Source organism: Scyliorhinus canicula, chromosome 7 (genome assembly GCF_902713615.1).
Source record: "Scyliorhinus canicula chromosome 7, sScyCan1.1, whole genome shotgun sequence".
NCBI lineage: Eukaryota > Metazoa > Chordata > Chondrichthyes > Carcharhiniformes > Scyliorhinidae > Scyliorhinus > Scyliorhinus canicula.
The window spans coordinates 45,370,706-45,391,436 of NC_052152.1; the positions used below are offsets into that span (position 1 = coordinate 45,370,706).

Here is a 20,731-nt window from a genome sequence, read left to right on the forward strand (position 1 = left end):
GCAGCCGCATATACACACTTCACTCCCCACACACACCATCCCAGCCAAGAAGTTGGCAGCACGACATGCAGCAACAAGATTCATGGACCCCGAGCTGGAGACCCTCCTGGACGTGGTGTAGGAAAGGCGAGCCACCCAGACGGCAATGGTCCACTCCCTGTTCTCCATGGTCGCCAGAATGCAGACCCTGGTCGAGTCCAGAGGGGGCATCCAGAACTGGCAGTGCCAGGTGGCAGGGGATAGCTCCATTCGCACTCCTGTCCCATGGAGTAGCCTGGGGTCCACTGGGCATCCCACAGGAGTAGGAGGAGGTGATGGGGCCCATGCCGGTGACTCTCGCAGGGGAGGTGCCGGAACATCACAGCACCTCAGACTCTCCCCCGCCTCTCCCTGGCGCATCTGGTGGGCAGTGGGAAGAACAGGGTGGCACTACGCCACCTGGGACACCCGAGCAGGAACTGGGCCCATCCTTGCACTGTTGCCTCAGAAGACGGCCAACGGGGACCCAGGTCGCAGGGCGGGAATCACACAAGGCCACCTCTTGATGTAGCTTCTGGCGATCCACCTGGACATAGCGTTAAGGGCCATAAGGCCAGAAAGTCAGACACTCGTTAAGCTCCCCTCATCCACCTCTGGCACAGGAAACTGGGCACCTTGGTACTGCTAGCCTAGCATCCTGGCAATGTCCTTGCCAACCAGGCAGTGCCACCCCGGATATCCTGGCAGTGTCAGGGTGACAATGTCAGGGTGTCCAGGTGGTAGTGCCAAGGTACTAGGGGGCCAGCAGGAGGGCCTGAGTACCACCCTCCCAAGAGCCCGACTACCCAGGGGCATCCAATGGCCTGAGAGACCCCCTAGGTGTCATTACATTTGTGAGGACCAGTGCTAAACAGCGCCATGGTGAAGTCTCCCAGGCGTGGCTGTTCGTTCCCAGGCCTCAGGAGAATCGGACAAAATGAACCTAATGGATCATTGAAATGTGTTAATCTGGATCTCGACCAGATCACAACATCTCGCTCGATCTCGTTCGATCTCACGAGATGTTCCAAGCGTCACAATTCTCGCGAGAGGCCTCTCACGAGGTTTAACGGCATTGTTCCGTTACCAAGTTGGGTGCGATGAGGCTGTTTGATTGCGCCAAAAGTCTTTAATGAAGGAATTTAAAAGATCACAGATGAATCTGTGGATACATTTAAATATGTTGTTAAAAATTACAAACCCATTGCCAATTAAAAATCTGTCTAACTCCTCCTTAAATTTACTCACTATCCCAGCATCCACCACTCTCTGGGGTAGCGAATTCCACAGATTCACAACCGTTTGGGAGAAGTAGCTTCTCCTCCTCTCTGTTTTAAATTTGTTACCCCTTATCCTGAGACTATGACCTCTTGTTCTCGAATGCCCGACAAGAGGAAGCATCCACTCCATGTCTACTTTATCCAATGTGCAAGTTAGGTGGATTGGACATGATAAATTGCCCTTAGTGTCCAAAATTGCCCTTAGTGTTGGGTGGGGTTACTGGGTTATGGGGATAGGGTGGAGGTGTTAACCTTGGGTAGGGTGCTCTTTCCAGGAGCCGGTGCAGACACGATGGGCCAAATGGCCTCCTTCTGCACTGTAAATTCTATGATCTATGATCTTGTATACCTCAATTTGACCTCCCTATATAGGATCTCTTATTATATCTTCTGATAAGAGTCAATAGTCCGGTTAATTGGAGCTGTTCAAAATACAACTATTATTTCTAATTATTCACTTTAATACACTTGCATAAGAACTGAAGCAAAAACGTAGATCAAAATAATACACAAACTGGTCAGAACTTAGCGAAAGCGTTAAACGTAAAGCAGAAGAAAAGTAGAAATAAATTACTTTACAACAGAGTAAATTGATAGATGGTTCAAAAATTCATGAAAGCACAAATTCGGAACAACCCCTTAACCACAAGGTCTTACTTGTAAAGATATTCTTGTTAATGGCCTAATTCGTCATTCACTCTCATTGGTTTCCAATTCTCAGCTGAGACCTACTGATTTGTTCAAATAACTGTTTGTGATATAGAGGATGATTTATTAATCAAACACTGGTCATTACTTAAGATTTACAAATGTGCTCCACCTTACGAGAGTAAGATTCTCACGTCACGGCTAGCCATTAACCTTGCTGTAGTTAATTATTTGATACCTTCTTATTACTAAATGCGCTGGAATACAATGGTCAATTCATTACATGAAACATTTTATGAAACAATGTCTGAATTTCTGCAGACACACTAATATACAATAGTTTATTCATTATCTTAAACAGTGACTATCCTTTTGCGGTCAGGGTGTTTTGAATAATTTTGTTCTCTGGTTATGCACTCAACCAACCCTTAAAGGCACTAAATAAATCAATAGTCTATCACCTCTCATTCTTCTAAACTCTAGAGAGTATAGGCCTAAACTGTTCCATCTCTCTTCATGCAACAAACCCCTAAGCCGGGATTCTCCGAAATCCCAGCCAAGTGTTGACGCCGGTGTAAACACCGGAGTGGTGTACGCCGGCATTAATGGGTCTCCTGGCCCAGCAATTCATCGCTATTCAGAGGGCTAGCACGGCGCTGGAGAGCTGCGCGATGCTCCGGCACCAAAAGGCGGCCCTGCACGGTCAGCGCATGCGCGCGACGGCCATCTCCACACCAGTGCATGCAAGTGATTGCCGTCTCCGCGCCGTCGCGGAGCAACATGTTGGGGACTTTACAGCGGGCTGCGCAGAAGGAGATAGGCCCCCTCCAGATCGCGGCCGCCCACCGATCAGATGCCCCCGATCGCGGGCCTGGACCCCGTGGAGCCTCCCCCCCCCCACCAGGACGTCCACAGCGGCTGCGGGTTGGGTTCGTGTTCCCGACGGGTGGTACCAGGTTAGAACCACGCCGGTGGGACTCAGCGGAACGCGGCGTGAGTTCCGCCCGTCGCCCGCGGAGAATCGCGCGGGGGCCTATTTCAGCAGCTCCTGACCGGCGCCGTGGTGACTGCGCAGGCACGATTGGCGGCGATTTTCCAGTCGCCAGAGAATCAACGGCCCGGCATCAGAGCGGCATGGCAGGAACTTCCCATGCTCCCGCCGATTCTCCAACCCGGCAAAGGCTCGGAGAATCCCGCCCCTCACCTCTGGAATCAACCTAGTGAACCTCCTCTGAACTGCCTCCAATGCCACTACATCTTTTCTCCAACCACTATGTGTCACAAAGTGTTACCTTGAGCACTGGAAAGCCAATTACAGTGTTGCCAAGTAGAGTAACAGGTACTGCTGGTACTTGTACATTAATACATTGTGGTGATATGATCTGCATACCTGTCTGCCATTGGGCCAGAACGTCGGCTTACCATTGGCCCTGGTCGGTCATGTGCCTCTCGACCGATTGGCCGAGAGGCTGAGTTAACCACGCCTCTATTAACGAGGTATGATGGTCAGACGCCTGACGATCGTCCTTTCCATTGTAGACGATCGCAGAGCTGTGTTCTAGTCTAATAAAGCCGGACTTTGGTAAATCACTCGCCTCGCGTACAATTGATGGTACATCAATTTAATAGACTACGCCTTTGAAGATGGAGTTCCGCATCAAGCCCGAATGCCTCCGCATCAGCCCGCAAACTCCGAACTCTGCAGAACTTTTCCAACTCTGGCTGACTTGCCTCGAAGGGTTCCTAGCATCTACAACCACCCCCCCCACCGGGGCACAGAAGCCGCACGTCCTCCACTCCAGCGTGGGTATCGACGCCTACGCAATAATCAAAGAGGAAACGGATTATGATGACGCTATACAAAAGCTAAAAGGACAATTCATCAAACCGGTCAACAGAGTATTCGCTTGACATCTGCTGGCCACCAGAAAGCAGGTCCCCGGTGAGTCTCTAAGCCAATACGCCCGGGCCCTCTATGCCCTGGGGAGAAGTTGCTCCTGTTTAGTGGTCTCGGCTACAGAGCACATGGAGCTACTGATCAGAGACGCTTACGTGGCTGGGATGCTGTCTCCCGTGATCCTCCAACGGATGCTGGAAAGAGACGAACTCAGTTTAACTGAGACGCTGACTCTCTCCTCCTCTCTGGAGGTCGCAGATCAAAGCGCTCGCACCTATGACCCTGGCCAGGCCTCCTGGCACGCTTCCCACCCGCCGCTCCCGACCTCCCTCAGGCTTATGCCGTGGGACGCCCCGAGAAATCCGCGGGGCCCCGCTGCTACTTTGGCGGGTACGCAAAACACACTCGCTCGCACTGCCCAGCCCGCTCCGCCCTCTGTAAGAGCTGCGGGAAGAAGGGCCACTACTAGTACGGCCGCATTTGGAGTATTGCGTACAGTTCTGGTCGCCTCATTATAGGAAGGACGTGGAAGCCTTGGAACGGGTGCAGAGGAGATTTACCAGGATGTTGCCTGGTATGGAGGGAAAATCTTATGAGGAAAGGCTGATGGACTTGAGGTTGTTTTCGTTAGAGAGAAGAAGGTTAAGAGGTGACTTAATAGAGGCATACAAAATGATCAGAGGGTTAGATAGGGTGGACAGCGAGAGCCTTCTCCCGCGGATGGAGGTGGCTAGCACGAGGGGACATAGCCTTAAATTGAGGGGTAATAGATATAGGACAGAGGTCAGAGGTGGGTTTTTTACGCAAAGAGTGGTGAGGCCGTGGAATGCCCTACCTGCAACAGTAGTAAACTCGCCAACATTGAGGGCATTTAAAAATTTATTGGATAAGCATATGGATGATAAGGGCATAGTGTAGGTTAGATGGCCTTTAGTTTTTTTCCATGTCGGTGCAACATTGAGGGCCGAAGGGCCTTTACTGCGCTGAATCGTTCTATGTTCTATGTTCTATGTTCTACTCCACGGTCTGCCAGGCCAAAACGCTGGCTGCGGCGCTTCTGGAAGCTGCACAGCACTCTCCCCCCCACCCCCCCGCCCCCAGGCCTCTGCGAATGGCCTGTGTGCCTCTCTCTCTCCCCCAGGGCCGCCCCAGCCGCTCCCGACTCGCGCCCCGCCGGCCGACAAGCGCACCTCCCCGGCCCCTCCAGGTCTCGGCCGGCCTGCCCCGCTTGTTTCTCACCCCGGGCCCCGGCGCCCGACCGGCTCGCCTCTCTGGGCCCTCCCGGTCCCTGCCTGCCCGCCGCGCGTACCTCTCCCCCCCCGCCCCCGGGCCCCGGCGCCCGACCTGCGCACCTCACCTCCTCCCGCAGCTGCTCCACCCGGCTCGCCGGCAACGCTAGCTCCGCCCCCAGCGGCCACGAGGGCTTCCTGGGCGCCGCCACCTTGGGGCGCCGACCCCACGTGCGGGTCCTGGGCGCCGCCATCTTGGGGCGCAGACCCCACGTGCGGGTCCTGGGCGCCGCCATCTTGGGGCACCGACCCCACGTGCGGGTCCTGGCGCCGCCATCGTGGGGCGCAGACTTCACATATGGATCCTGGCCACCGACTTCCGGGACTGCCACGCAAGGTCCCTCCAGCATCGACTCGGACGGCGACGACGGATTTTCTCCACGGCTCGCGGCCGTTCAACTCGACCAGTCACGTCCACGCACGCTCGCCAAAACGACAATGCTGATCCACCTCAACGGCCACGAGACGGACTGCCTGCTGGACTCCGGGAGCACGGAAAGCTTTGTTCACCCTGACACGGTAAGACGCTGCGCGCTCCCTGTCCATCCCGTAACACGCAAAATCGGTTTAGCCTCAGGTTCGCACTCCGTCCACATCACCGGGTGCTGCATCGCGGACCTCACGGTCCAAGGGAAGGTTTTTAAAAATTATAAATTCCTTGTTCTCCCTGACCTTTGCGCATCGGCACTCCTAGGACTGGACTTCCAGTGCAACCTGCAGAGCTTGACCTTCCAATTCGGCGGCCCTATACCCCCCCTCACTGTCTCCAGCCTCGCGTCCCTCAAAGTGGACCCCCCCTCCCTGTTTGCTAATCTCACCCCCGATTGCAAACCCGTCGCGACACGGAGCAGACGGTACAGCGCTCAGGACTGGTCCTTCATCAGGTCCGAGGTCCAGAAGTTGCTGACAGAAGGGGTCATCGAGACCAGCAACAGTTCCTGGCGAGCCCAAGTGCTGGTGGTCCGGACTGGGGAGAAGAACCGGATGGTCATCGATTACAGCCAAACCATCAACCGGTTTACGCAACTGGACATGTATCCTCTCCCCCGTATTTCCACCATGGTAAACGAGATCGCGACATACAAGGTCTTCTCCACTGTGGACCTTAAGTCCGCTTACCACCAGCTCCCCATCCGCGCGAGTGACCGCCTGTACACCGCGTTCGAGGCTGATGGGCGCCTCTACCACTTCCTTAGGGTTCTGTTTGGTGTCACAAATGGGGTCTCGGTCTTCCAACGGGAGATGGACCGAATGGTCGACAAGTACGGATTACGGGCTACCTTCCCGTATCTTGATAATGTCACCATCTGCGGCCACGACCAGCAGGACCATGACGCCAACCTCCAGAAATTCCTCCAAACCGCAAAACTCCTTAACCTCACGTACAGTAAGGATAAATGCGTGTTTAGCACCGACCGCCTAGCCATCCTCGGCTACGTAGTACGTAACGGAGTGATAGGCCCCGACCCCGAACGAATGCGCCCCCTGATGGAACTCCCTCTCCCCAATACCCCCAAATCCCTCAAACGCTGCCTGGGGTTCTTCGCATACTACGCCCAATGGGTTCCCAATTACGCTGACAGGGCCCGTCCCCTCATGCAAACCACGACCTTCCCGCCATCGACGGAGGCCCGCCAGGCCTTTAGCCGCATCAAAGCGAACATCGCAAAGGCCACGATGCGCGCCATCGACGAGGCCCTCCCCTTCCAGGTCGAGAGCGACGCATCAGAAGTAGCTCTGGCGGCTACCCTGAACCAAGCAGGCAGACCTGTGGCCTTCTTCTCCAGAACTCTCCAGGCTTCCGAACTCCGCCACCCCTCTGTGGAAAAGGAAGCCCAGGCCATAGTCGAAGCCGTGTGACATTGGACGCACTATTTGGCCGGCAGGAGGTTTACCCTCCTCACAGACCAACGGTCAGTAGCCTTCATGTTTGATAATGCACAAAAGGGCAAGATCAAAAATGACAAGATTTTACGGTGGCGGATCGAGTTGTCCACGTACAACTATGATATCTTGTATCGTCCTGGGAAGCTCAATGAGCCTCCTGATGCCCTGTCCCGCGGTACCTGCGCCAGCGCGCAGACAGACCGCCTCCGGTCCCTCCACGCAGACCTCAGCCATCCAGGGGTGACCCGCCTACACCATTTCATTAAGGCCCGCAACCTGCCCTACTCCATCGAGGAAGTCAGGTCAGTAACCCGTGACTGCCACATCTGCGCCGAGTGCAAACCGCACTTCTACCGCCCGAGCGCGCACACCTGATCAAAGCATCCCGCCCCTTCGAACGTCTTAGCATTGACTTCAAGGGGCCCCTTCCCTCTAACAACCGCAACATTTACTTCCTGGCGGTTATCGATGAATACTCCCGCTTCCCCTTCGCCATTCCCTGTCCCGACATGACCACATCGACCGTTATTAAGGCCCTACTTTCCATCTTCTCACTGTTCGGCTACCCCGCGTACATACACAGCGATCGGGGGTCCTCATTTATGAGCGACGAGCTGCGTCAATTCCTGCTCGACAGGGGCATCGCCTCTAGCAGGACGACCAGCTATAACCCTCGGGGTAACGGACCAGGTTGAGCGGGAGAATGGTACCATCTGGAAGACCATACTACTGGGCCTCTGGTCCAGAAATCTCCCTATTTCCCGATGGCAAGAGGTGATCCCCGATGCCCTACACTCTATCCGCTCACTCCTCTGTACCGCAACTAATCAGACACCTCATGAACGTCTTCTCGTTTTCCCCAGGACGTCATCCTCCGGATCCCCTCTCCCGACGTGGCTGGTCACCCCCCGGACCCATCTTGCTCCGGAAGCATGTGCGGGTGCACAAGTCCGACCCGTTGGTGGAGCATGTCCAGTTACTCCACGCTAACCCGCAGTACGCGTATGTGGAGTACCCCGACGGTCGGCAGGACACGGTCTGCCTCCGGGACCTGGCACCCGCCGGCGTGAGCCCCCCCCCCCCCCCCCCCCACCACAGACCCCCCCCCCCTCCACTTTTTCACCCCAGCACCCCACTCAGCTTCCCCATCCCTCATCCATGGCGTCTCCGCGGCCAGCTCAGGTGACGGAGACTACTCGAAGTCCATCGCTCCAGGACTCCAGGACATCAGCAGGACCATCAGCCGATCCGACGACAACTCCTCCACTGCGGCGCTCTGCCAGGACGTCAAGGACCACCAAAAGACTGATCGAATCCTTCTAGAGTTCTACAGCCCCATGGACCTTTTTTTGTAAATATCGTTATGTCTGGGCCAGTGTGAAGCCCCCAAATTCGATAAGGGTAAGGAGAGAAAATGTATTCTCCCGACGGCTACTCATATCACCAGTTCTCCCTGTAGCCACCTAAGATGGACACTGGGCTACAAAATGGAGAACTGCTAAGGCTGCAGGGAGAAAACAGTCTTAGCAAGGACAAGCAGTTTGCAGAAGGCTAATTAGCATTCTGCACGTACAGAAACCAGTTTGTGGCCAGGTGCAGAATCTCAGCTAAAGGTGTAAATAGCAACAACGATCTACATAGTAATGAGGTGATCCAGATCCAGGCCCCACACAATAGAAACATTTAGGTATGAATGGATACTTTAGAGTAGACGCCCAGACAAAACGGCACCATAGTATCCAACACAAAGAACCATAGAGACCGCCCCACCCATCGAGAAGCGACCCTCAGATTGGGGGGTTTGGAAAATATCGATTGAGAAGAGGCCCAATCGATACATGGCAGGTAGAGAACCGCCCCAAAGAGGCACGGACTTTGGGGGACCTATAAAAGTAGACCCCGCACATGGTTCGGTCTGTTTTGTTGCTCCGGCTCCGCTTTGCTGATACATCGCATCCTGACTCCAGTTCCATCACCAGCCGTTGAGCACCAGCCATCGAACTGTAACTGTCACCACAACGATCGCTACGTGATCCAGACTTTGCTAGACCCTGACGACTTTTAAGACTCTGAGAGTTGCAGACCAAGAACGGGACGAAGGCCTCGTTCCCTGACCTTGCCTGTTCCTGTCTAGATAAGTATTTTAGTTGTTTAGTTTAGAAGTAACTTAGTCTCTTTAGCGTATGCATGTGTATTTATTATATTTGTTATAATAAATATCAATCGTTTGAACTTACTAATCGGTGTACAGATTTATTACTTTGAACCTGACCTTGATATACTTGTGAGGTGTCTAAATACGGCACCTGGCGACTCCTAAGCAGAATTACATACACAGAGCCGTAGTAGTGTTAAGCACACGGCCTTTAAACGGAGGCGTGTTAATACACTCCAATAAAACGCGTAACACTCCAGTAAAACACGCAACATCCCCCCCCCCCACCCTGGGTCTCGTTCACACCCCCCCCCGCCTTCCTTCTCCGCAAGGGGTGAATGTGGTGATATGATCTGCATACCTGTCTGCCATTGGGCCAGAACGTCGGCTTACCATTGGCCCTGGTCGGTCATGTGCCTCTCGACCGAGAGGCTGAGTTAACCACGCCTCTATTAACGAGGTATAAATGGTCAGACGCCTGACGATCGTCCTTTCCATTGTAGACGATCGCAGAGCTGTGTTCTAGTCTATTAAAGCCGGACTTTGGTAAATCACTCGCCTCACGTACAATTGATGGTACATCATACATTTTCTCTGAAATTTGTGAATGTGTACTAGATGGAATAAATACTGGATATCAGATTCAGTCTAAGGTTGGTGATTTAATTATGCACATGTCCAATAATCAAAAACATCAGCACTGTCCACTGAAATATTATTCTTTTAGCTTCTACACTGAGCCACAAATGTTTACCACAAGAAGACTACTATGACTAAATGCTTTTTTCAGATAAACTGTAAGATTTGTATTTCCATAAGTGTCTGTTACTTAATGATTCCAGCTTTGTATGGGTGCACTGGGATTTCTATAATATAGAACTGAAATGTGTTCAGTATCACCCCAGTGCTCTTGAAAAATGATGTTATCATTTGTAATTAAAATCATATTGGAGTTATTAAAGTGGGTGAAATTCTCCATTTGGGAGACTAAATGTTGACTACGGAACTGAATGGTGTGTGGTTCACCTTCCTATCAAGGGCACTATTTGTGGAGTAATTCAGGACATGCTAATAAGCAGCACTCTGCGGGTGCAAATTCCGATCAATTTCCATTCCAGCACACGTTCTAACCGCAGGGATCGGAGTTAGTGCCAAAGAGCCTGGCAGCTGGAGCTGTGTCTAAGCGCTCCATTTGCTACATACCCACTGCAGCCAGCAAGATGGCTCAGATAAAACGTGCCCCCCCACCCCGAGGTCGGCAGTCTGAGTTGGACCCACAGCTCCATGCCAGTGAGGAGTGGAGGGACACACACTCTTCCCCAGCATGAGCCGTAGACTCAAGCGTGCCCTCCAAATATTGCCTGGGAGGTGGTGGCAGAGGCAGTCTCACCAGGAGGAGACAGTTGGTGATCCGGAGGAGTGGGGTTCACCGGTGAGTGCTCTGCCCTCAGGGGGAGTGAGAACCAGGGAGGTGTCCAAAGGCCACAGTGCAGCTGTCCTCTGGTTGGGGTGAGCTCTGCTGATCCTCTTCTGAGGAGTGCCAACAACTGGTGGGCCGCTGACTGAGCTTGGCCCTTGATGATACAACTGGGGCATGAGAGCATCCAGAGGGTTGGCCTGGGTGGGTTCCCAGATGACCAGAGGCCTTCTGAGCATTTAAAGGACACAGGCAGCACTCAGCAGTGTGAGTAGTCAGGAGCCTGTAAGTAGCAGAAAAAGGGTGAATTTAAAAGACAGACTGCAGTAATGGCGGTCAGAGCTAGGCCACCCCGATCCTGAGGGGGGGCACCCTAGATCCACGAACTTGGCACCAAGTCACTACCCACTACTGCCCTCAGCCCAGGCAACGATTCCCAGCAAGCCCGACAGTCTCAAAGTATTTTCATTGTTTTCTTAGCCTCCCGCTCCACCTCCGCAACCATGGTGCCCATCCCACGTTTGTAAATACTTGTAATCATTCACGTCCATGAGACTTCCACCTGAGAGGAGTGGAGCATCGTGGAACGGCGGAGCATACTGTGTCCAACCCACTAATCACATTTAAATGCATGCAATGCTGGTTTTGCATTTCGCCGTCTGCACGGAGCTCAAATCTCGTTACCATCATCAGCGAGAGCCCAGAGTGTGGTGCCCGAACCGGCGCTGGCCGCGAACCTCGATTTTGTCTGGATGCCCGAATCTCCAGCTGATCACTGTTCACGTTTCCGATGTCACGCAGCGGAGAATTCCGTCCAATGTCTATTTTATAACAGGAATTGCTTTTCAAAATATGTTTTCCAGCAGCTGCACTACCATTGGGACTCCAGTGATGGCGCTGTAAAACTGGTAAAAAATCACTGTCCGAACAGTGTTATTTCCAGAACTTAGCAATACTGCAACTTTGATTCAATTGTCATTGTTTGCCTGTAGCTCTCAAACACAATTTCAGAAAAGCAAAAGAATGAAGATTTACAGGAGCTTTACGGACAAAAGGCTTTAAATTTGCTAATTGCAAACGCAATTGTTTCAATATTGGCAGAGTTCTTTTTTTCTGTAGCAATGAAAGAGTATAGTTCACTGAATTTTATTTGAAGTTTAGTTGGTGTGGAACTGGTTAAGTTGGAGAAGCACTGAAAAAAACCTTTAGTTCACACTATTCATGAATTAAACAAACAAATCTCATTATAAATTCATGTTGCTGTTTCATGTCTGAGCCAAGTAATTGATGATTCATTTGTTTCCATGATACAATGATCCAAATTTGCTCTCCTTTTCAGATTATCAAAGATATTCAGCTACTGGGGCTGGTAGCTGGAGTGATTGGTTTGGATATTCTGATTCTGGTTACGTGGGGTATTGCTGATCCGCTTCAGTGTATGCAATCCTTAAATGCAGGAATGAGGGTAAACACAAACTTTAAATTTTTTGTTTGATAAATTTAGAGCACCCAATTAATTTTTTTTCCAATTACAGGGCAATTTAGCCTGGCCAATTCACCTACCCAGCATATCTTTGGGTTGTGGGGGTGAGACCCACGCAGACACGGGAAGAATGTGCAAACTCCACACGGACAGTGACCTAGGGCCGGGATTCGAGCCTGGGTCCTCGGCGTTGTGAGGCAGCAGTGCTAACCACTGCTGCCGCCGTGCCACCTAGCAAACTTTTTAATTTTGATGCCAGTTTTTTTCCTTTTTGTGGAAAATTACACATTTTCTAATGTAAACAAGGACTTTTTATTTACTGTTCGTCAATCTCTTATACTATTGCTCAGGAACTTTGATATTTTCTAATTCTTCAGGTAGTTGGAAAAGATCTTTCCTACTCTATCACAATCATGAAGTGGTGTGTTTCTCGTTACACAGACATCTGGATCATTCTTATTTCACTCCTAAAGGTAAGATTTCTTCTTTCCTCTCTCTTACCAGTTTATTAGGGTTTTTTTGGTCTTGGTGGGGAGGGCTGGGGCGGTATCGTGATAACTCTGACAAGACTGCATTTATTGGACCATCTGCTTAGCATTGGGCTAAATGGCTTTCTACATCACTGACAGTTGACTGTAGCTAACTAGTACGGGGAGGCAGTGACGTAGTGGTAATGTCGCTGGACTAGTAATCCTGGAGACCCAGAGTAATGGTCAGGAGATGGGGCTTGAATCCCACCATGATGGATGTGGAATTTAATTGTAATTAAATATCTGGAAGTGAAAGTCTAATGATGACTATGAAGCTATTATCGTAAACAACCATCTGGTTCATTAATGTCCTTTAGGGAAAGAAATCTGCTATCCTTAACTGACTCCAGGCAAAGCTTTCTGAAATTACCTAGCAAGATACTCAGTTGGGGTGGCAGTTTCTCTCCTTTGAAGGATTTTAATGAATTAGTCAGGTTTTGATGACACTCGGCAACTGTTATGGTCATTTAATTTGGAATTACTACAATCTTTGATTTGTTCAATTTGACTCTATGTAGAATCTGAATTCGGCAGCACTTGCTGCTACTCTGACTCTGTAACTCTTACATGACTTGCTCTTTGCAACCTTGATGGGCCTTGAGAACCTCCATCCTGACTACACAAAATAAATCACATCCCACTATTTAAAAAAAACATTTCCTGTGTTTTTTTAAAAAGAAACCCAAATTTACAAATTAGCAATTTGTACAATAATGGATCAAACAGTCCACAACGGTGTTTCTGCCAACTGGGAAAAATTCCCTTGCACTGCCTCTCTCATAACCATATATAACTGGCTAATGTCAATGTTCTCTCTTATACCAAACAGGAGCATTCTCAAGATTGAAGCTTATTTTCTCCATTACCAAATGTGCTCTTAAACCATTCTTCCCTCCAACAGGTGGAAGCAGCGTGTGGTCTTTTATCACTAAGATTGGAACTATCTATTCAATTGTCACGACTGTTTCTCTGTCCCTACCCTTTCTCCTTGTTCACCAAATCAAACATCTTGCTAGGTTTTACCACCTGCCATCTGCCTAGCCCTGAACCTGCATTTTTCTCCTGTTTCCCTTTATGTCCCCTTTATCTTGGACAAGAGGCCAACATCTTGCCCGCTTGGCCACATCCTACTAAACATCTGACCCAGCCTCCCTTTTTGGCCCCTATGTCAGCTGACATTGTAGATTAGTCATACTCCTTCATTATTATCCCCCTTTTTCAAAACCATGGTCACCAACCCTTTCTTGACATCTCTCTCCTTGCCCATCTCCAATTCCCTTTCCTCTCCACAATCCTTTGCATATGTTGCTTCCAAAGTATGTGCTCATCTTTGCTTGTCACAAGTCCATGTTCATACTTCTCCAATCAATTTTCTGGCCCTGCCCCATCACTGAAACAGCCCTAACCAAAGTCACAATTTACAGACACTTGTGGGGCATATTCCCTCCTTAATCTCTCTGAAGTCTTTGACACGATCAACCACACTATCTTTCTCTCCTCCATTTTTCTGCTCAGTGAAACTAACCTTGCCTGTTTTTTACCTATCTGATCATGGTCAATGTAACATAGCAATGGTTTCTCTTCCTGTGGCTGTTCCATTTCCTCAAGTTGCCCAAGGATTCAATGATGGCACTCTCATCTTCCAAATGCTTCAAATTTTAAAATTCCCATGCACTTGTTTAAACCCTGTCATGTACTCGCCCATTTCTAATGCTGTAGTCAACTCTAGCCCGACACCTGCACTCTCCCTTTGCCCCAATATTGATGGCTTTGAATTCTATTGACCAGGCCGCATGTTCTACTCCACAGTGCGTTTGTTGACATCTACTCTTGGATGAACCACAATTTCTTCAACATCAACACTGGGAAGATTAAGGCTATCTTCAGCCACTATCATAATTTCCATACATCAACACAGCCTCCAACCCAGTCTCTGGTTGTTGTTTCATGTTTAACAGTCTGTTTGCAATGTTGGCATTATATTTAAGCTGAACAAAACTTCTGATCCATATATTCTCTCTCACAAAAAATGAGAGAGCCCATCTACTGTTGAAACCCTCATCCGTGCCTTTGGTCCCTCCAGACTGACAATAGTTCCCAATCTAACACCTCCAATTCTCATCCTCTTGATTAACTCCTTTCATAGCCTCTCCCCTCCAGTTCTCTGTACCCCCTACAACTTCATCCTCCAAATTCTTAGCTACCCCAGTTCTGGCTGTCAGTGGGTCTTTTCCCATCTTCACCATTGATGGCTGTGCCTTCAGGGCTGGATGTTCCTGGCAAGCCACTCAGTCAACCTCTCCCACGTTAAGGTTCTCCTTAATATTTCCTTCTTTGATTCTGCACGCATAATATCTTTGATTATGACCCAGAAGCAACTTGACAAATTGTTTTACATTAAAGATACTATATAAATGCACAATGTTGTATTGAGCAAAATCAAAATTTAATTTCTCATTCCAGTTGGTATGTTTCAAGTGATTGTTCTGTCTTACTCCTGTCATTTAATGCCACTTTGTGCATCACTTCAACTTTTCTCATGCCAGCATCTGTCGTCCCTGTACTCCGATCAACATTTCTCCTACTCTTCTCTGTCTCTCTGCTTTGTTGTTTAGCTACCCTTTCTCCTTGTTGCTTGCTTTTGACAATATGGGAAAGTCACCATCTTTCTACCTTCTTAACTGCCTCACTCAGGTGTAAACTTCATTCTCACACGCATTTGAATCTAGTTTTAACAAGTTTTGGTTTCTTTTGATTAGTTCAGAGGTGTTCAATTACTTGGTACTGACAGCTTGATTTTGTTTCCCCTAAACTCAGGGAAGCCTTCTACTATACGGCACATATCTAGCTGGTTTAACCAGTAATGTCAGCTCTCCCCCTGTAAACCAGACCGTCACAATCATGGTTGGAGTTTATCTGAACATGTTCACTGCAGGAATAATCATTCCCATCACCAGATTCTTGAGTTCCTGGCCCAATCTTTCCTATGGTGTCACCTCTGGGGGAATCTTTATATGTACATCAACTATCAACTGTCTCATCTTCCTCCCACAGGTAAGAGAAAAGTATTTAGAAATATGTAATTGATTAATTCGTAGATGAGCGGGAAATCATGGATTATCACCTCAGTAACCTCTGTATAAAGTTTGATATGATTAACTATGCTACTCTCCTTCATTGCTTCTCCTCCATTGTCCAGGTAACAGAACTGAATTTGCGTGGTTCTACTCCGACAAGGAATAAAGACAGAACATCTTCAACAATATCTCTTCCTATCCCAGCCAAAGTTCATTCCAAAATCTCTCTTGACTTCTCCTCTTTTCCTCAACTACATGCTACTTGTAGAGAATGTCATCCACAGCTATGGGTTTTCCATTTATATTGATGCTTATTGACATTCAGTTCTCACCATGTCTTTCAACCCATGACATTTCAGTGCTGCCTGACATGAGCTAATAGACAAGTTTTTTCAATTGAATACCAAAATAAGTATATTATTCTCCTCCTCCCTGAGCTATAATCCCCATTACTAAGTAAATCTTCTTTCCTAAAGCCTAAACAAGCTAGTGTAAATCTTAACATACTGCTTGATTTGGAGCAGAAGTTCAAAGCATACAATTTATCAATGAAGGCCTAAAAGTAATTACAACCCCACCACTTCATGGCAAAGGCGCGATTCAATTAATTGGGAACAAAGTCCCATAGCGAGCGCGTTTAGCCATGTGTTTTCCAGCGCTTGCATTGCCGAGTAACACATAGCTATACAACATGACTCGGGTTGTATAAGGGGCCTCAGCCGGGAGCACAGGCTGAGGCCACATATAGCCCCGTTTTGTACACTGGGGAGCTCTGCGCGTCGGAATTCCGCAGTGTAGTGAGAGATCCGACCCGATAGCTGAGGCCCCTGAAGACCCCCTCCCCCAGCCCAAACACACTATGGGAGGGCCGCTCCCCCCCCCCCCCCCCCCGCCCCCCCCGCCCGTCCCCCAACACCCACACAGGCCACTCCCAGCCCAATCACACACGTGCAAAAAATGCCAGTTTGGCAGTGCCAACCTGGCACCCTGGCAGTACCCCTGCCAGCCTGGCAGTTCCACCTGGGCACCCGGACATTCCCAGCGTGGCACCCAAGTGGCACTGCCAAGATGCCAGGTAGCGCTGCCAGGGTACTACCCTGCCCAGAGCCCAACCAACCAGGGGCCCCGATTGCCTGCGGGACCCCCCCAAGTCCCAGTACACCTGGTCCACGTCTGTGGAAACCAGTGCTAAACACCGCCCACTCGGGGTCTCCCAAGCGAGGATGTTGGGTCCCGGGCACTGGGCAGATCCGGGGTAGACATATTCAAGTGAGAGTAACTGCTCACTTGAATATGCAAATCTAGATTCCAACCTCAATGGGCGTGATCCAGATCGTGAGGCTTGGTGAGACTTTGTTAGATCTCGCCTGGCGTGATGAGGATGGTAAATCCCGCTAGAGGCCTCTCGTGAGATTTACCGGCCCTGTCACATCCTGATTCGGGTACGGCAAGGCGACGCGTCCCTCATTTTGTTTAGGTTTGGTAGCAGTTGATTTTCATATTCTGGGGTAGGCATATTCAAGGGTGATGGCATGGTGAGGCCAATCCCAACGGCACACGCGTTATTGTTTGTGGCTTCCTGTTGGGCACCCCGGTGGTCATGATTAATATTTACACCCCAAACTGGAACGATACAAATTTTATTAATACCCTGCTGGCCTCTATCTCCGATTTAGACTTGCATCAGCTCATTTTGGGTGGGGAGCTGAATTGTGTCTTGGACCCTAGATCGGATCGTTCCAACCCCAAATCCCTTACTCCATCGGGGGTGGCCGGGGCTTTTCTATCTTTCTTGGGGCAGATGGGGGGGGGGGGGGGATAGACGTTTGGTGTTTCTTGCACGCAGGTGATAAAGATTTTTTTTTTTTGCATGTTTGGTATATTGGTGGATTGAATTTTTTGTAGAGATCGGGGACTCCTCCCTTAAGTGGTGGAGGCTGAGTACTCAGCGATTATTATTTCATGCCCAGCACTTTACGGATTTGGCACTGGTCGCTGCCAGCGTGAACATAGCGCAAAAGGTAAGTTTGGGGCCTGTGGGGGGCGGAGAGGGGATCGAGCACCACGGCCGTGCTCGGGAAGGGACTGGCCCGCGATCGGTGCCCACCAATCGTCGGGCCGGCGTCTCCAAGAGACGCACTCTTTCCCCACCGCCGCCCCGCAAGATCAAGCTGCCACGTCTTGCGGGACAGCGGAGGGGAAGACGGCAACTGTGCATGCGCGGGTTGGAGCCAGCCAACCTGTGCATGCGCGGCTGACGTCACTTAGGCGCCCCCGTCGCGTCATTCTCAGCGCGCCGCTTTGACGCAAGCGTCAAGGCCCGGCGGCCGAGTTTCTCGAACCGCCGCTCCTAGCCCCCGGGGGCGGGGGGAGGAGAATAGGGGGCAAGGAGCGGCCTCCGACACCGTCATGAAACTCGGCTGAGTTCATGACGTCTTTCCGAGAGTCGCGCCCATTATCTCCTATAAAGCACATTTGGTGAGGTCAGAGAGAGTGGAGTAACACAGACTGGTGGGTTCCATTCTTGAGGTGGATTACTAGTACTCACTTGACCCTACCCTGGCGTTACTGTAAGTAGAAAAAAGCTGCAAAAGCAGAGATAAGGGGCGAAATTCTCCGACACCCAGCAGGGTCGGAGAATCGCCTGGGGGTGCCTAAAATCCCGCCCCCGCCGTGGCAGAGATTCTCCGCCACCCGGGAAGTGGCAGCGGCAGGAATCTCACCACTCCAATCGGAGAGGCCCCTACGGTGATTCTCTGGCCCGGATGGGCCGAAGTCCCGCCGCTGGGAGGCCTTTCCCGCCGCCGAGGTTTAAACCATCTCTGGAACGGCGGGCTCAGTGGCGCGAGCAGGCCCCCGGGGTCCTGGGGGGGGGGCGGGGGGCAATCGAACCCCGGGGGGTGCCCCCATGGTGGCCTGGCCCGCGATCGGGGCCCCCTGCTCAGACTGCGGGCCAGTGCCCTGGCTGCACTATCTTCTTCCGCGTCGCCACGGCCTTCGCCATGGCGGAAGCGGAAGAGAACCCCACATCGCGCATGCGCCGGCAGTGACGTCAGCGGCCAGCTGCCGCTGATGTCACTGCCAGCGCATGCGCGGACTGGCGAAAGCCTTTCGGCCAGCCCCGCTGCCGGGGGCACCGGTTTCTTGCGCCGATCTTCTGGCGGCAACCGCTCCACGCGGGGCTGGCCCCCAAAGGTGGGGAGAATTCCCCACCTTTGGGGAGGCGCGACCCCTGAGTGGTTGGCGCCACTCCCCTACTCCGGGACCCTCCGTCACGCCGGGTAGGGGAGAATGCCGCCCATGATAACCTCCCCCTATCCTTGGCAGGGGGGTTCAGACTATTAAAATTAGCATGCTCCTGAGATTTGTATTTCCATATGTCCATAGTTAAACCTTTAATGCCTCAATAAAGGGGCTGGTTTAGCTCACAAGGCTAAATCGCTGGCTTATAAAGCAGACCAAGCAGGCCAGCAGCACGGTTCGATTCCCGTACCAGCCTCCCCGGACAGGCGCCGGAATGTGGCGACTAGGGGCTTTTCACAGTAACTTCATTGAAGGATACTCGTGACAATAAGCGATTTTCATTGTCATTTCATTTCATAAGCCATCCGATGATCATGTTTGTGCCAAATGGAATAGATGGATGGTTGATGGAGAAAGAGTGGAAACATGCATGCTGTACCATTAGATGCTTTTTGTGGTTATGTTATCAAATGGTGGGAGCTGCTAATGCACAAACAGACAGTTAAAACAATGTGGTTTGTCCACTTCAGTGGATGGAGAGAAAGAGGATTAATTTAATGAACACTGTGCCGGATACTGAAAACGAGGCATCTGACGGTTTTTGAATGTTTTAATTGTGGTTAAAGGTATCCTTGAAGAATTAATACATTCAGTAAAACATGGCATATTGATATAATTTGAATTACCGATGTGTTTTTCATATTTAAAAATGTCAATTGCCTACCAACACTGGCAGTATTCAATGTACAAGTCATCCCCTGATTTTGGAAGGATTTTTGTAGGCTTCAATGGTCGACTTATATGCTACAATCTATGGTATTTGATTGCATGCATTTGAAAAACAGTATGTGCCGCCCATTCATGAGGCCAGCAGGGTAATTTTGCTGCATAAAGAGGATTTTAATTTTTACAAAGTTGTTATTGTCTAGAACTGATGTTCAGTACCCTGGCAGGTTTGCTGTCTTTGCTTACAAAGGATTATTAGCATTCAGCTGCTTGTAGTGGCAGGATGGCTGCTATCCAGCATACACACCAGATATATCTTATCACTGACTGGCTGGGTGCACACAACCCTTCGAAAGAACACAGAGGGCCCCATATTCATTATTTTCGCACCATCATAAGAACATTAATCTCCTTCATCTGTTATATATGTAATTGGTCAACTGTGGTTTTGAACGTTTTTAAATTTGTAAAAACTGAACATTCTATTCATTTTTGCTAATGTGATAATATCCAGGCAATATGTTGGATATGAACCTAATAAAGAAGTTGTAGCTGAATGTGAAGCCAGTGAACTATATTGTATTCTGGGATGTAACGAAAATAAGGAACATCCCCCGAAGGTTTACGCTGCTTTGGTACCCTTGAGAAGCTGGAAGATTTGTGGCCCTATGGCAGGGTGAAAGAGGCAATTATAAAATTACACTTTGATTTTCAAGTGTGGAGAATTGTTCTTTGAGACAGAAGAGCTGAATTTTCATTTCCTGACGCTGAGCAAACTGCACTGGGAGGAAGAAACAGGAGGTGTGCAGAGCCGCATTTTTAAATTTCCCATCTGATGACGCCCTTGGCCATTTTTGTCAGGTGGGAAAATGTGGCTGGTCCCCACCCGACGCTCACTTAAAAGTTGCATTTGGCTTCATTACTTAAATTCCTGCTCCAAATTGAAGTTTCCCTGTCAATGTAACAAAGATTGATCACAGGAAAACCAGCGGAGCCAGGGAGACAAAAGAACACGAGTAAGGGCGAAACTAAGAATGGAGCTGGGAGGATAAAAGAGCATAAGACCGAGACTGAGAACGGA

The 20,731-nt window shown here is 50.1% G+C and overlaps 1 protein-coding gene across 1 annotated transcript in view; it reads left to right on the forward strand.

Moving 5' to 3' along the window:
* Window positions 1–20,731, forward strand: part of gpr156 (G protein-coupled receptor 156) — a 115,719-nt gene that overhangs the window by 78,788 nt on the left and 16,200 nt on the right. The window contains exons 6-8 of the mRNA XM_038801910.1: window positions 11,931–12,056; window positions 12,452–12,547; window positions 15,422–15,658. Coding sequence (XP_038657838.1) covers window positions 11,931–12,056; window positions 12,452–12,547; window positions 15,422–15,658 — 459 coding nt within the window. The remainder of the gene's footprint in view (window positions 1–11,930; window positions 12,057–12,451; window positions 12,548–15,421; window positions 15,659–20,731) is intronic.